The following is a 16,630-nucleotide window of genomic DNA, read 5'->3' as shown; positions in this document are numbered from 1 at the left end:
TCTGGCTTTGTTGTGCACTGTTACAAACACAGATGGCAGTGTTCATGTGCGTCAGTCAACACCTCAGTTGTCCACACACTGAGATTAAATTATTGTTGTTGTTTTTTTATAATAGGGACTACGGTAAATTAGAATTGTGCTAAAGTTGTGGACTTAATGAGCCACTGTTATTGGAAAGTCATGATAAAGTGAATCACTTCAATCAATTAATGGGTCAACTTTTTGCTTGGTAAATCACAATGATAGAATATTAGCAAACAAAATTAGACTCTGAAACAACGATGTTTATGTTTTACAGGCTTAACTCACTTCAAGGACCACTACAGATGTTGCAGCAACTTTCAGTCAGCTGACAAAGAGCATGTCAGGTGACAACCTACACTGTCCTCTCATGGCATTCCCAAGCACGATGTGATTCCTTTATTCGTACTCCCACATTTATTTCATGGCAAGTTTATTTGGGTGTGTACAGTATGCGTGTATGAGGGGACTGTGTGTGTGTGTGTGTGTGTTTTTGTTGCTGTCGCTGTGATTCTGGGTGTGCGCCGTGGCGTACTGTGTTTCTGAGCTCAGGTTGACATTCGTTTGACTGACATCGGGGGCGACAGCAGCACAGTGGCATATGGTAACCGCCTGCTAACCGCTAAAACTTGACATCAGCGCAAACAAGTCAGCCAAGCGTGGCATAGTGTGCTCCTAAGAGGGTTAAGGGATAGGCTGTCAGCATACAGCGGGATAATAACACCTATCATGAGCACCATAATACCAGACCAGATACACAGGTTGGTGTTGACTCAGATGAAACCGTTGAAAAAAAAAAAAGTAATGCATGAACTATAACTGATCTAAACACGTGTTGTATAGTTGCTATGTGGTGACGGAGTTCAGATCCTGATCTCAGCATTTTGTAGCATTATACTGAGCAGAAAAGTAAAAGAGTGCTTCCCACTTGACATTAACGTGGGCCTCACATCATCATGTGTCTATATCAATAGCCATTTACTTTAGGTCCTCCTATTTAGCATTTAAAAACAGCATATAAATATGGAATACATGGTTTATGAAGCACTGTGATGTCAGAAGCAGATTTAAATGTTTATTAATGTATTTGTCATCAACTCCTTCTGTGGGCATCTATAACTGGAGCTGCTGCTATTAATTAAAGACAATATAATAAAACACAGGTGTACTATAAACTGTGTCCTCATAGGAGAAGTCTATAGTTGACAATGCTGTCCACCATCCACATGGCATCACTTACACACGTGAATTTAATGCATTTCTGTGCTAAAGTTCAACCCAGGATGCATGCTCATGCCTATTGTAGCACAGATACACAGACACAAACAGTTATCCACTGACCCACTGAGCTGCAGAAGACAAAAGAGCTGCAGAACAAATCTGATCACCGATGTCATCTCTCCTCATTGTCTGTCTTCTTTTGCGCCGACACAAAAGCACACATATCTTGAAACGCTGAGACACTGCCATCGCTGAACATGATCTGATGTACTGAAATGTACATTTCACATCCACGGCGAATGCAGGACAATATCAGTCTCAAATGACAGATAAGCCTTCATATACAGATTCCATCTTCGACGTCTGGTCACATACAGAGAAAGGGAAAACACAAAAGCAGACAGCTACAAGACACTAGCACATACGGGTAAACATAGATAAAAGCGCAGCCTCAAATAAATGTATGGCATATTACTAATCATGTGTATATGACAAATAATAATAAAAAGCTTGTTTAGATGTCTGAATGGCGTCATGCTGTTACCATAAAACACTATGAAAGAAAATCTGTCTCCAAAACTTCATTTCAAATGTCTACAGGAAAACCAGAGCAGCCCTCCAGCATCTATTTTCATTTCTAACCACAGAGTCGGCACTAAAACTATTAGCGGAAAGATTTGTTGTTGTTTGCCTCTAACCCTAGTGTACCCCCCAGAACCCTGGTAACCCCTATTTAAGCACTGAGTTTCCTCTCATCGATCAAAGTGTGGCGCACACAGTCCAGGAGCATGACACTGGCACTGGAAAGCTTACAGCAGGTTTCAACTTTGACCCTAAGAGATGCTCCGTGGCTGATTGTGTGTGTGTGTGTGCTTGTGTGTGTGAGTGGGTGTCTGTGTGTTTGCAGCCTAGTGTAAATTCACGGTGGGTCACCTATCTGCTCGCCACTAGCCTCTCGCAAAACTCAATTTCCTCCTGGAACGTCCACAGCTAAGCACTTTTAACCTCTGCAAACCTGCTGCAGTGGAGGATACATGTAAAATTTACAAGTGGATGACGGAGCCTTTGCATGTGTGTGTCCGCGTGTAATATCAGCTGACTCAAATATATACGGTACAAACGCCCACCTGTAACCAAAAAACGTTTCCGTCGCACAAGTTGACGAATTGTGCAAAAGATTGTGGAGGATTTTTCTGTGCGTGTGTGCATGTCATTTATGTGCGTGTGTATGTGTGTGTTGGCCATAGAGAAGTGTTCCCAGTGAGAGAGTGAAGAGGTATCCACCACACACTGCCTGGGGCCCTCTGGAAGAGAGACTAAACAAGACCTTCCCATTGGGACGCGCACACACAGCCTGCAGCTGCAAATGACCTACTACCCACCTCACACACATAGAGACACACACACACACACACACACACACACACCCTCATGGAGACAAAGCCTTTTTGATGGTGTAATTTGTTAATTTCAAGAGAAAAAATAAAGTCAATTATCACACGTGGGCTAAAAAATGTACACTCCCGAATAATGTTTCACAATTAGATCAAAGTCTTCCTCTCTCATTTTCTTTTGTTTTTCATCCTCTTGTTTTTTTTTGCCGTCCTCTCCTTCCCCAAGCAGCATGGTGGCATGAGCAGCCTGGAAACTGACACACCAAACAACTTCCAGCAGCTTTTTCAACTATGTACTGTATATATACAGTATACTTCAACGTCCTTTCATTCAACCTTTATTTAAATCTCAAGCAATATGATGGGCATGCCCTCATTTACAATGATGTCAAGAGTACAATTAAAACAAAATAAATGTGTGTAAATACTGCACATTCAAAAAGTAAAAGTTTATTTTTCCCTCTGAGTGTGTATAAACTAACTGCGACATCTGAACTCTTTTTGGATCTACAGCAGTAGTTCCCAAACTTTTTTAAACCATGGCGCCCCAGTGACAAACCAACACCCTCATGCACCCCTTAAAGCTGAGACTGTCGTAGTAAATATCTATTATCTGCATTTATTTTAGGTCTATTTACTGTGACAAAAGTGTGATAAAATGCTATCAAAAGAAAAGAAAAGAAACAATTGGAAACAAATCTTGCCACATCCCTGGCCAGTTTTAATGGCACCCCGGGGTTTCGCAGCAGCCACTTTGGGAACAACTGATCTGAAGCGCTATGTTTAAAGTCACACTATTCAAATTGGATTACTTTGAGAGGAGGAATCCTCTAATGCAATTTGCATGTGCTATGTGTGTAAATCCAGAGGAAGTTTGTACAAAATAAATGATATCTGCACAGTAACATTGCCAAAGTTAATTTACGGTAACTCTGAAAGTGTTAAAATCAACACTTCCTGTGTCTATGGAGGTCAATCAACACTAATTAACACTACAGAATTTGCTATGTTTTGCCCTGAATCTCTGCTCTTAGCCCAAATGTGAAATATCATAACGCATGCTCCCCCTTAAACACTTATGTGAATTATGTATCTGGCAGATTTGCAGCTGATGCAAATTACAGATGCCACTGGTAATTACGATAATGACAGGACCTCCCAAAAGAAAATCTATTTTAAACAGGGCCTAATGCGGAATGTGAAGAACATGTCCTACGCCAATGACATACAGAAACAATGATAATGACCATGTGCTATGACCTTTTACCTACAGTGTGTGTTTAGAAAATACCTCAAACCCAGTGTAAACTGTCGTTCTCATTTATCAGTGTCTTGTGAAACAATAGCCTGTGTGTTTTCCTAGAGGAAGCCTGAGGATGAACATATCTTCTTCATATCGTTCTCTGACTGACAAATAAAGGCTCCCTGCCAAGAGAAACTCAATGAGACCACAATCAATATACTGCTACAAGGTGTGCACACACACACACACACACACACACACACACACACACACACACACACACACACACACACGCACACTACACAGATAGGGGATGATGTACGATTACCTGGAGCACATAACAATCAGCTGCATGCTCATACAGTATGCACACGCACACACTCACCTACTGCATGCACACAGACGCGCACACTGAAAGACACTTAATATGCAAATATATTTTTTTTTACAACAGGGACAGCACTCCATTGTTCATCTGGTCGTAGGGGGGCAGAAAGATAGATAAATAGCTCTCTGGATATCTAGCTCGGACCTCAATTGATGAGATTTCACATACGGCAGCAGCAGTGCTGTTAGGACAGGGAATACCACCACAAAATAATGTTTTCTCTCCCTCTGATCAATTTTTAATTTGGCCTGTGCAGCCGAGCCCTTGGCGGGCCTGGCCCCGGTAATTATGGTGGGTTATTGACAGCTGCCTTCCCGCGGGATGCTATTTAAAAGAGGTTTAACCCCAGAGCAAGTCCAGGCCCCACACCCGCCTTTGAAGGTGTCAAGTGCATTGATCTGAGCTGCGGGATGTGCTGGGACCTTCGCACCTGGAGCTGTGTGTGTGTGTGTGTGTGTGTGTGTGTGTTGCTTGCAGGGCTGCTATTACAAGGCCATGGCAAGAAGGTGCATATTTTGACCCCTACACACACACACACACACACACACGCACAAACTGTCCTCTGGCTAAACCTCCCTGGCTGGACAGAATGATACCTGTCTGGCCTCTGTAGCCACCTGATGCCCCAAGATAGGCTGTACACAAACTGTACGTACAATGTTATCACTGGGCTACACACGCACATGCACACACACCCACACACACATACAAACAGGTTAACTCACAGCTCCAGGGGAATTAGAGGAACTAATGAGAAAGGAGGAGGAGGAAGAATGGTGATTGGAGAGACAGAGAGAGAGATATCCTCACAGCACGCAGGGCCATGACACAACAGGCAGATGCCAGAGTGTGCAGCCGATGTTGAAGAGGACATCATCCAGCAAAAAAAAAAAAAAAGAAAAAGAAAAAGAAAAGAAAGAGGGTGGGCAGCATGACAGAAATTAAAAGAGGATTTCTGTGTTTGAGTTTGTCTGCTTCACTGCCCCCTTTCAGCCTCCCATTGAAATTCTGGGCAGATACAAACCCCTAGGCTTTTGACACACTTTTGAAAACACCACACCCCCTCTTTCTTACCAGTGGGTCTCCAGTGTCGAGCCTGACTCACTGTCGAGAGAGAGGGGGAGAGAGAGATGGAGCAAGATGGAGAGAAGGAGGGTGAGAAGGAGGGGAGGCATTACGAGGGGGTATAGATCTGTTTTTGTATTTGCAACTTCCAAATTAAATTAAGTAGTTCTTGAGGACAGCGTATAATTCTTGTGGCTTGTGTGTGACTGTGTGGAGTGTGCACATGTATACGCAGTTAACAAGTTGTTGTCAAGCTTGATATTGTGGATGAATTTGTACATATTAAATTCTAAACAATGAAATGACGCTAAACTTCACCACTGACTGAACTTCTACAGAAATCATGTGTATAGCTGACAAAAAGTGAGATTTTCACCTGAAATGAATTCAAGGTATTTTGAAAGATAGTTTTTCTAACCACATAGTAGCCGATAAGTAACGTGTGCAAAACCTGGAGGATGGAAACTGAAGGAGAAGTCAAGGGAGAAAGGTTTAGAAGTGATGTAAAGTGAAGAAAAAGAAAAGAAGTCACACACAGTTTTGGCTTTTTGCTCCTCAACTATGTTGTGTCAGGACTATATAAGTAATAAAGAAGAACTTCAACCTCACAACAGCATGTGTGTGTTTTCTTTCAGTTTAGATGCAAACTTACACAAGTCGACAGTCCTACTCTTAACTCCAACAACTAATGATCCCGCCTTTCAATAGTCCCTCTTTCCTCAATTATTATGACGGTACCCTCACAATCTCTCTCTCTCACACACTCTCTTTTTCTCTCTTTCCCATCCCCCCATCCCCTCCAAACCCCATGGCGCCCACCCTCCACCTCCACCATCTCAGTCTCAGGATGCAGAGCAGTGACAGGGCCAGAAGGTAATGATACAGCTGCCATGATGCAACAAGCAGACCTGTCGACTGTCAGGAATTGAAATCATGAAGGAATAAGCTGTCATTAAGAGGCCCTCTCCCAGTAGTGGAGCTGTCAGATGCCTGCCTTCTGCCTACTCTCTCTCTCTTTCTCTATACTCCCGTCTCTCCTCTGCCAGTCCCACCCCATTTGCAGTCACTCCCTCGTCCTCCTCTCATTTCTCTCTTCCTGCTTCAATCCTCTCTGTACCCCTCTCCTTCTTTCCCTCTTCTGTCCTCTCCCAACCAATCATAACCCCTCTCCCTCTCAGCAATCCCCTCAACCCACCCCCCCTTTCCCCCCACTCTCTGGTTGTTGCTGGAGCATCCTCCTCTCACCTGTCATTCTACCTCTAGGCTATGGGAATAGCACCACTTCCATGTGCACACACACACACACGTACGCATAACAACAACATGCATGAGATCTGCAAACACAGCACAAAGATTCCCCTTAACCTGGTGTCACTGTGCACACTGTGCCAAATGCCACAAGTGCACCCTCTGCCCCATGAGATGCATTTCTGTCTCTGTGTGTCTGTGTGTGTGTGTATGATTTCTCTGTGTGCACATATCTGACAGTGGTCTACTGGAGGGTATACACAGGTATATGTGGTATACCCACTTCTTTATCTGACTGTTTATAGTACGCCAACCTATCGGCTAAAAAGCCCTTGGAATACATTGGAGAGCATACAAGCATCTCCCCAGTAACCCATCGACCCCATAAACTTCCGCTACCCCACTGATCTGTGCGTGCATATTTTAGACTTATTTTTAACAGTACATTGTGCCATCTTACTTATGCGTCATCATTATATAGCAACATGACAAAGACTTTCATATCTGTAGGAAGTATGGTGGATATGGGAGGAAAAGGCAGGCGATTGGGTGTGGTGTGTAGGAGAAAGGCTGCCCCGAGATTCACCCTGCGATTGTTTATGTGTGTGCGCATGTGTGTCGTGTGTGTGTGCATGTGTGTTGCGCAGAGGGCCTGATTAACTAGTGCAATCAGCTATTTTTCCCATCGGAAGAGTGGAAAGGCTGACTCGAAGTTCCCAGGAACATGGCTAAGAATTTTAGAGTGGTGCTTTAGTGCAGGTATTTGCAAGCCCATACACACCATACAAGTGTACTGCGTGTGCATGCAAACACACATACACACTACATTAGCAGGGAGTCAAATGAACTGTTTTATCTGTGTATGTGTGTGTGCTAGCTCATGTGTTTTGCAAAGCCACAAGCTCCCCCCCATATTTGCCGAACGCACTCCAGTTGACCCTTTGCTGCAGGCTTTGAATTTCCAATCAACTTCCCATGAGTAACTTCACATGAGCTGCACTCGAGGCAACGCATTCTTGCCACGAAACATTTGGGGAAAATAGAGCCTAATTTAAATATAATATAAAGTACACTCAAAATGTCAACATTTGACCCACAACTCCACTTAACGAAATTTGTAAATCAGAAATAAAGTGTAATTGTCGTGGTGCCAGAGTTGCTCTTACACAGTCCAACAGCATCGGACTGTTATAATGAAAAATTTACAAATACCTTCTGTACCAAACTTGACGACTACGACTAATTCCACACTGCTGGATATCAGCCGTGTCTTTCCAGTTCTTCGCAAGGTAGCCAGACCTCACCTAGTCATCACCATTTCTGCTGCACCTTTCTTTCTACAAGGAGATTAAAGATAATGTGCTGGATGTCAGCTACCCACTTGGCTGACCAGTCAGGCACTCACTGTCAACATTTACTTTGGCGATACATTTAAATGAATGCATAACTCATGCCATGCTGCCGTGCATGTTTGTCTTAGTGCTGTATTGCAGGTAGAAGACAGTATCTTTAAAAAGCAAGATTGGATTTCTCTGTCAGAGTGATGAATTAGCAGCTTGTGCAAGTATACGACTTAAAGAATGTGTTACTGATCATCAAACATCAGAAACCTATGGCAATTACATGTCAAACACATGATACAAACCAGCCAAAATAACTACGCTAATAGAAATATGGAAAGTTACATGATATATGTTGGCTTACCATTTTAATTTTCATTGTTTTATAGGGCTGACTAGTAAAGCTGACCTGAATGCTTCGAAGCTTCGTAGCACTGATTGCTGCTGTGGTAATCAATGTCAAAATCAGTATTCAAATTTAGAGCATGACCCCAGAACATCCCAAATAGCTCATAAATTAAATAAACAGTTATCTAGCATTATTCAATATGCAGCAGCATTAATTATTTTAGTTATTCTCAGACAAGAACATTTAAATTCAGTCACAGTTTTGTCTCGCTCTCATCTAACCCAGTCACTAACAATCCACCAGTGCTGCAACTGTGACAGTTTGAACACATGTGACAGGCTTACAGATACGCTAGCAAGTTGTCTAAAAGGCTGAGCATCTTAAATAGTGTCAAAACGTGTGAAGCTGATCCCCTGAAAGTTGAGTGCCAGATAAGCAAAGGGAAACTGGTATGTCACAAATCAACAACAAGCTTGGCAAATCACCTGAAAACTGCAAGTATTGAAAACTGTAAGTATTGCTGTGTTGGCACTACAAGCAACAACACAGAAGTGTGTCAAGCTAAGTGTTGCTCAAGTGCTCATTCACGTAGTTATTTCGTCAGAAGCTTGTGTTTGTCTGCTATTTGGTCAAAAATATATCATTTATTAATGTCTGAGCCCAATTTTAGTGTCACATTTCACTACCCAACTGCATCCCTTTATGCACTACAATGCAAAGAAAGCTAGCGTAGCAACATCTTACTAACCTAAACAACACAAAACCACAGCTAGAAAAAAACATATGACTGGTTGACGCTTTACCGTGTCATTGGAGCACTGAAAAAAAGTTATGGCCAGCTCAGCTTTGATTTGTTGTGCATCACACCCAGTGTCGGGTATTTGTAGCTTCATGTCACTGGCTTCCATTGAAAATAACTTTAAGCCTGTTGCTATGTTGCTCGTAGCGTCAACACAAAATAACAGCTTACCTAGCTCACAAAGTATACATATTTTCTAGCTATTATGGCTCAAGTGCAACCTGCATGCTGACAAAGCAGCTCGCCCCAGTCCTACTGGCTAAACTGATGATTTCACTGGTAAGCTCATCCCTCTCTACATGATCTGGAACCGATCATCAAACTCAGCCAATGGTGTGTTAGACTGAGAGGGAAACAAGCAAATTATTACCTGCAAATGCCACATTAGGGCTGAGGCTTTTTGCACTGACATTGTATCAATGTTAGATGCTGGTCCTTGAGGTGGTCTATTCACTAACTTGTACTGACTGTGGATTTTGCAGTCTGTATTTGCTGTGTCACAGAGCTGTCTCCTCTCTTTTATATCTGTTTATATTAGTGCTGAATCACTAAATCAGCTTCTCTCTTCAGTCTGTATAATAGGCGTAACTTCTGTACATGCACTTAAAAAATGCATCCACACAAATTTCATGGTATGACATAATAAACCACAAACATGCCCAGAACAGATGCAGACAGCATGAATTGACTGTAAATGTGTGCGCCTGTCTTGCCAGTGCACGCACAGAGTACATGGCCTGTGTGTGGTAAATGCCTGGATGATGATTTGTCAGGGTGTAAGAACACGATTTCTTGTTTACTATGATGAATGAGCAACACTCGCACTACACACACCGTGTTCTCTATATCTAAGCTGTCACTTTGGCTTTCTGCAGCACAACCGCTGCCTTCTCCAACTGCACTACCAGCCGGGGTAACTGTAATACAAAGACAGTCTCGGGGTAGCCGAATCATCTGTTAGCACACACGTGGGCACACGCGCACGCAACCCAAACCTCTCCCGTTGTTGTACACAGCAGGAGCGGGCTTTACACAGCAGTGAAAGTCTTTATGGCATTCAGATGGACGAAACAAGGGAACAAGGGGAGAGGGAGAGCAGAATCTCCCCTAAGTCAATTTGAACAGCGGGCCGATGAAATTACACAGGTAGTCGTGGCCAGGCTGACAAATGAGCACAGAGATGGGGCTGAAAATAATAAGACAGGCAGAGCCACCTTTTGCTTGCTGACACACAGATGTATACACTCGTGTGTGATCATATGGTGGGGAAAGAAAAACTAATATATATTTTACATTACATTATATCTTCTTCTCTTTCAGCTCAGTCACCCATGACAACACAGGACTATATAGGAATCATGCATGATAAGAGATTGTATAATGATGATAATGTTGAAGAATATGCTTCATTTCACTAACAACAGCAATATAAGCCTTAATTATGGGTTGAGGACTGTACAATAATATTATCATTTAAGAGTCTATATTTACATCTGTTAATGAATGTATGCTTGTTATTATTTGCCTCTGTGATTACAAGATGCTGTGGAGCACAGAAACTGTTCAGAATCATATAATTTCTCATACGACCTCATGACAAAGTTTCCTTGTACTCCACACTTGTGTAAACTTTACAAGGATGTCCAACTGAATTAAGTCGATGTTGTACATCCAGAGTCTGACCTATGAAAGCAACAACAAATTACCCACAATCACAATTCAAACCTTCATTCAAATACAAGAAAACAAAATACCACGACACTCTGCTTCTGACTGTGCCACAGCGCCTTCCAAAGCCCCAAATATTCAAGCCTGCTTTTCAAATAAACAGTGTGTCACACCAAGAGCCCATCAGGCTAACCACTGTGGTAGTGCTGGTACCAACGACCACAAGATGAACACAGCGCTTGACCTTCTCACTCACAGACCCATACAAATCTACATACCAAAGATATGTTACAATTTATAATCCATGCAAAGGGAAGAATTATAAGAAAAACTAGAATTACCCCCTTGTGGTTGTGTGCCTCCGCAAACCAGTCAAGTTGCAGTCACGGTTTACATCCATGTGCGCCCAGACCCAAATGTAGCCATGGCAGTTGACAGTGCTTCAAATATGGATATTACTGTAAAGAAGCTACTTATTATAAAACATAGATGCTTCACACACATCTTCAACGCGGTAGCCCAGAGGATCTTGACCTTCTGGATATAAATTGCTTTGCTTCATCGTTTCATCCTATCAGACATTTTGTGAGCTTTTGTCATGTTTAGCATACAAACTTTTGATATATATATGAGGTCACAGTGACCTTTAGCTTTCACCACCAAAATGTGATCAGTTCATCATTAAGTCCAAGTGGACGTTTGTGTCAAATCTGAGGAAATTTACTCAAAGTGTTCTTGAGATATCACATTTACTAGAATGAGACAAGGACAAGGTCACAGTGACCTTTGACCTTTGAGCAACAAAATCAAATTTCTTCATCACTGAGTTCAAGTGGACATTTGTGCCAAATTAGAAGAAAGTCCCTCAAGGCGTTCTTGAGATATCATGTTCACAAGAATGGGACGAATGGACAACCCAAAAACATGATGCCTCGTACTATGGCTATCCCCGGCATGGAGGCATAAAAAAGTAGAGAAGGTAAAGTATTTAGAACTAGGTGCACAATAAATCTTACAAACATCTTACGTGCAGTGTCCTCAGTGCACTCAGCCCACCCATCCCTCTTGGTGAAACATCAAAACAGAACATCTTGGATCAAAGATCAGAAAATCAGTTCAACATCCGACAGAATAGCTTGAACTCCTTTTGTTGTGTCCCCCTACCTCCATGGCTCTGGTGATGAAGGGGATCTGTGTCCCTGACTCCAGGTCCTGGTTGATGATGAGTCTGCGGGCCCACTGACCGGCCCGCACCACGCCACTGCCCTGGATCAGCACCAGCAGCTTAGACGGGTTGGACAAGGCATCTGGGCTCAGGTAGATAAAACTGGTGGGTTCATCGTCTGTAGCATCCACCTGAACGTTCAGGAAAACACAGGTTACCACATGTCACTTAAGGACATTATTTTTGCAGTCAAATCCCCAAATCTCTTATATATAGAAAAATTTCGACTTTCCCAAGGATGTTTATTTGTTTTTGAAACTGCTCTACATGTTTTTGATGTGAATTCATAGACTTTTGGGACAGTTAACTCAATCAAAATAAATCTTTGATGTTTCCATGCAACATCAGCAAATGCAAAAGATCAAATTGTGATTTGCGCTGCTTCAAAGAATCGCCTGATAATGAATATGAAGAGAGAAATTTTCTTATGTAACATGTAGAAGTTTGAGGAGAAACAGTCTTCTCCTCTGTGGCCTTTGTAATTAAAAAAGCTCACATGCATCAGTACACTAATCATCAATAATCATGATTAGAAAACAGCCTTTGTGTGATTAAAACTGAGGCAGAAAGTAATAGAGACAGAAAGAGAGGCTAAGCGAGTTAGTGAGTGTTTGTGTGCGTGCATGCACTCTGTCCACATCCCATGCGTCTTTGCATCCCTCCCAAGTATGCCTGGAAGAATCTCTAAGGAGACAAACACTGTCCATAAAAGCCATGGGTGGCAGCTGCAAAAACTTAATCCAAGCAGACAAAGAGAGCCGAGTGGGGGAGAAAATCTTACCCTTTATTCTCTTGTGCTCCCTCATTCCCTCTCCCTATACTTGGCTGTGGTTAATCTTCTTAAAATCTGTGGTCACAAGTTCAATGCCACGCAGGTGGACGGACCCACCACTAATACACAAATACACATACACACACATGCCGTATACACGCAGGCGGGTGGGCGGCAGAAAAGCAGAACAGAGCAATTTTCCAGAGGAATAATGAGATAAATAGGCCAGGCAGATAAACCAGTAAAAGTGTATGGGGGCTAATGAAAGGCGCTGAGTCCCTGGCTAGGTGATTTATGGACACTGTTAGAGCTGGAGCTAACTCTGCTATGCTTCTAAACACCAGCGCTGCCTAACATCCCTATAAACGCAGCCTGAAAAATGATCCCAACTTTTATAAACAGCAAAAGAGCAGGGATGGAGGGGTAAAGGGGGGCAAAAAGAGACAAACATGCTTCCAACAACAAATAAAAGGGATCAAGTGTGTGCTCTGAGCCTGGATGAGCTGGGCAGAGAATAACTCCATGATGGCAGAGTAGAAAGTCCCCTTCAGCGCAAATGAATGCAAAACAGATTAAGCATCAGCATGCTGCGCCTCTGCGCCTTTGAAATGACACGTCACAATACAGTTAATTTGTTGAGGAGACACTTTTGCACAAAGGATGCGGGCAAAGGAGGGGGTACAAGAAAGAGAGGGAGTAAGAGAGAAAGTGAGTGAGATAGAAAGAGAAAGACAAAGACTGATAGAGAATGAGGAGAGCTGACGCCTCACAATCCCCCTTTCTTTATTTTTTTTAAACAGGACACTCAATATCATAATCACACTCTGAAGCCTGAGCATTTACGTCAATTTTCATATTTAATGCTCCCTTTAATCTTCAAGGGCATAAATCAAAGAGAAAAATGCCTCTTTTCACTCTGGGTACTTACTGGCAGGATTGCTTTAGTCATGTTGCACTTTTTCTCCAACAGCTCATAAACATACTGAGTGATGATCTGGAGAGAGAAAAAACACACACAGAACACACATGCAATCAAACATTAACAATACACTCTAATGCAATTAATATATTCATATTGCTGTTGATACAAATCCATCCAACAAAAGCCAAGTAAACTCTGCGTGTATGTGTGAACAAGTAATAGCAACCACTGTCATGCTTGCAAACAGAATAAAAAATACTATTCAAAACCCTAGTTTGCCCTCTGGTGTGTGTGTGTGTGTGTATATGTGTGTGTACATGAGCTACTTGAAAGGGTCTGGATCGTACTGTGTGCGACGTGCGTGTGAATCACAGTGCAGTTAGAGTGTTGAGGTTGTAAGTGCCAGGAGAGGAAATCTCCTGTACAAGCGAAGGGCTGATGTAAGTTATGTTTATCCCCGCAGCCACAGCACTAAAGAACCTTGTATACCGAATCATTCCAACCCCAGGCCAAGCCTTTCATGGTTCAGTGACATTAACAACTTTCTTTTCCATTTTCCTTATTTCTTCTTTCCTTCTTTTCTTTCTCCCCACGTCCTGCTCAGCTGAGAACAGAGAGGGGCGCTTTGTGGAGCAGATTTCGATCTTTGATCAGTTGTGAGAGAAAGACATAGGAGGGGTGATAACAGATGACAGGGCACACGGCTGCTGGCAGTGAACTGTGTTGGAGCTATTGCCGCTCTGATGATGTTTCACAAACACGTGCGATGACAGACTCCCTGTCCTGTTCATGTCATACCAATACAACCACGGGCGGGTGGACCACAGGGGGAGCTGAGCAACATGCTGTCCTGCTTTGCAGTGAAGTCTCACTTTGGTTAGCTTTTGAAGAATCAGGCTTACCAATTCAGGAAACCAAAGGTCCGCAGTGGCGCCACAGCTATAAAGCCGAGACTGACCAACTGGCTGACCCCAAACACAAACAAGGATTAACCAGAGACCTTCAGTCTCACTGCACAGAGTGGCATGACGCTCAGATCTCATGAATGTGTGGAAAGGAGGGGAAACTGTACTGAGATTGATTAATAACAGGTCATTTACACATTAAATAATACGGATGGGTCATTAAAGACATCTGGACCCCCCCAAAAAAATGCAATGTTTGGAATAGGGCTAATAACAGATTTCTTTTAAATGTTGATATAAAGCTCCGCAAAACTGTACAAAAATATGCAGTCTTGAGTACAAACCAGAGACATTCACAAGCCACTACTGTGTTTTTGGAGCTAATCAAAAGCAAACTTGCTCTGGCTACAGTATGTAGAACAGAATAGTACTACAGCTACATGACAATAACAACCTGTACTCACTTCAAACTCGTCAAATACAAATGGTCAGCAGCCCTATGCTTCAACTATGACGCTCTAGGTACCCCTCTAGCCTCAGTTTTGGATGTTCAGGGATGGCCTTTCAATTTCTGCTGCTTAAATTCAGAGTATCTTTTCAAAATAAACTTCCATTTTTACAGGAAACATAGGTTTTGTCACCCAAACTACTTGGTAGTTGGTTAGGTTTTGTCATAATTTGGGTTAAAATAACTACATCTGTAATGTAACGCAGGGAAGTAATGATTATGTGATATGACTACATTGTTAAAGGAATATTTCACCCACAAAATAAATGAACTAGTCATGCTGTGTTACTTTGAATTTGTGAAGAAACTTTGTTTTTCTCAGAAAACAGCTGGCATGTTGCTTTACTGATTGATTGGGGACCCAGTTTAAATCACATGACATTTCTCCAAGTTCCTAGGAGAAGTGAAACTCACTGCTGACGTGACTCGTACAAAAATGTAAGGATTTGTAACAAAATATGAAAAAAAGATTCTTTTGGGCCCTGATCTGCTTAGCTTTTGTAATTTTTGGCATACATTAAACAAAATGTTTTTCTTTTTTTTTAAACCACGCTCTGAAATGTCAACTGGGGGACAATGGAATTATGCATATCCCTAAATTACATGTTCCAAATTCCCAAACACTTTTTAAATGGCACGAATTGGCATTTTGACACAGAGAAAAAGACAACAAAAGGTCAAATGCAACTTAAGACTACTCGGGGAAAAAAAGGGGGGTTGTTTGCTTTTAAGGTAAACGTGAATTCTCATGATAATCACAATATTGCCATGCTCTTTTATGCCGAAAAAACTCAATGCTAACTTGATTTACTGCTTAAAAGAACAACATGCAAGAATAACATTACGCAGCAGACACATATTGGCCTTATGACAGCCAATCAAAGGCCAGCAGACGGACCAAATGAGATGATCGATTCTACCATTTGACCCTGTGAAGGGGGGGGGAAATGCTAGAGGAGCTAAAACAACCCCACCTCACCCCAACCCACCAAACCTCCCAACAGCTAATTCACTAAAATGTCAGGCGGTCTGATGAAGACTAAAATGATTCCGGGCCTCAGTATGCTAGTGTTTAATGACATCAATAAGCCTCACAGGAAATTTCATTTGCACTATGTTATTTGTTCAGTGCCTCAGGTGGCTCGAGAACCATCTGATATAGAATAAGGAAAGAGACTAATAGGGAACAAGAGAAGGGGGAAAAAAGTGGAAAGAATGCAAGTTTCACAGCGTAAATGCATTCCCCCTGATAAAACAATACTGTAGATCATAAATAAGAATCTAATATATATCTTGTATACAGGCTGTGTGGTCATCTGTATGCTTTAGTTCGTAATGAAAGCTGCAGCCAGATTAACTTTTCAGTAAACAAGATCAAAAGTAAGAGTTGAAATAGGGACAGCACCAGCATTCCACTGGATCAAAATACTCTTTTAAAAAAAAAATAAAAACATAAAAAATAACAGAACAAAAAAAACGGATACACCCAGAGCAGATGCATACATCTCAGAAACTCAGCAACAACACAGACATACACACATAAACGTGCGCGCGCGCACACA

The 16,630-nt window shown here is 42.2% G+C and overlaps 1 protein-coding gene across 1 annotated transcript in view; it reads right to left on the bottom strand.

Annotated features, from left to right (window-relative positions):
* fam172a (family with sequence similarity 172 member A) overlaps positions 1–16,630 on the bottom strand; it is a 178,175-nt gene that overhangs the window by 135,246 nt on the left and 26,299 nt on the right. Inside the window, exons 5-6 of the mRNA XM_050050421.1 lie at positions 13,662–13,727; positions 11,901–12,092 (exon numbers count right to left, since the gene is read on the bottom strand). Of these exons, the coding sequence (XP_049906378.1) occupies positions 11,901–12,092; positions 13,662–13,727 (258 nt within the window). The remainder of the gene's footprint in view (positions 1–11,900; positions 12,093–13,661; positions 13,728–16,630) is intronic.

The sequence above is a fragment of the Epinephelus moara genome, chromosome 8 (genome assembly GCF_006386435.1).
Source record: "Epinephelus moara isolate mb chromosome 8, YSFRI_EMoa_1.0, whole genome shotgun sequence".
NCBI lineage: Eukaryota > Metazoa > Chordata > Actinopteri > Perciformes > Serranidae > Epinephelus > Epinephelus moara.
This window is presented reverse-complemented; position numbering and strand designations above follow the sequence as displayed.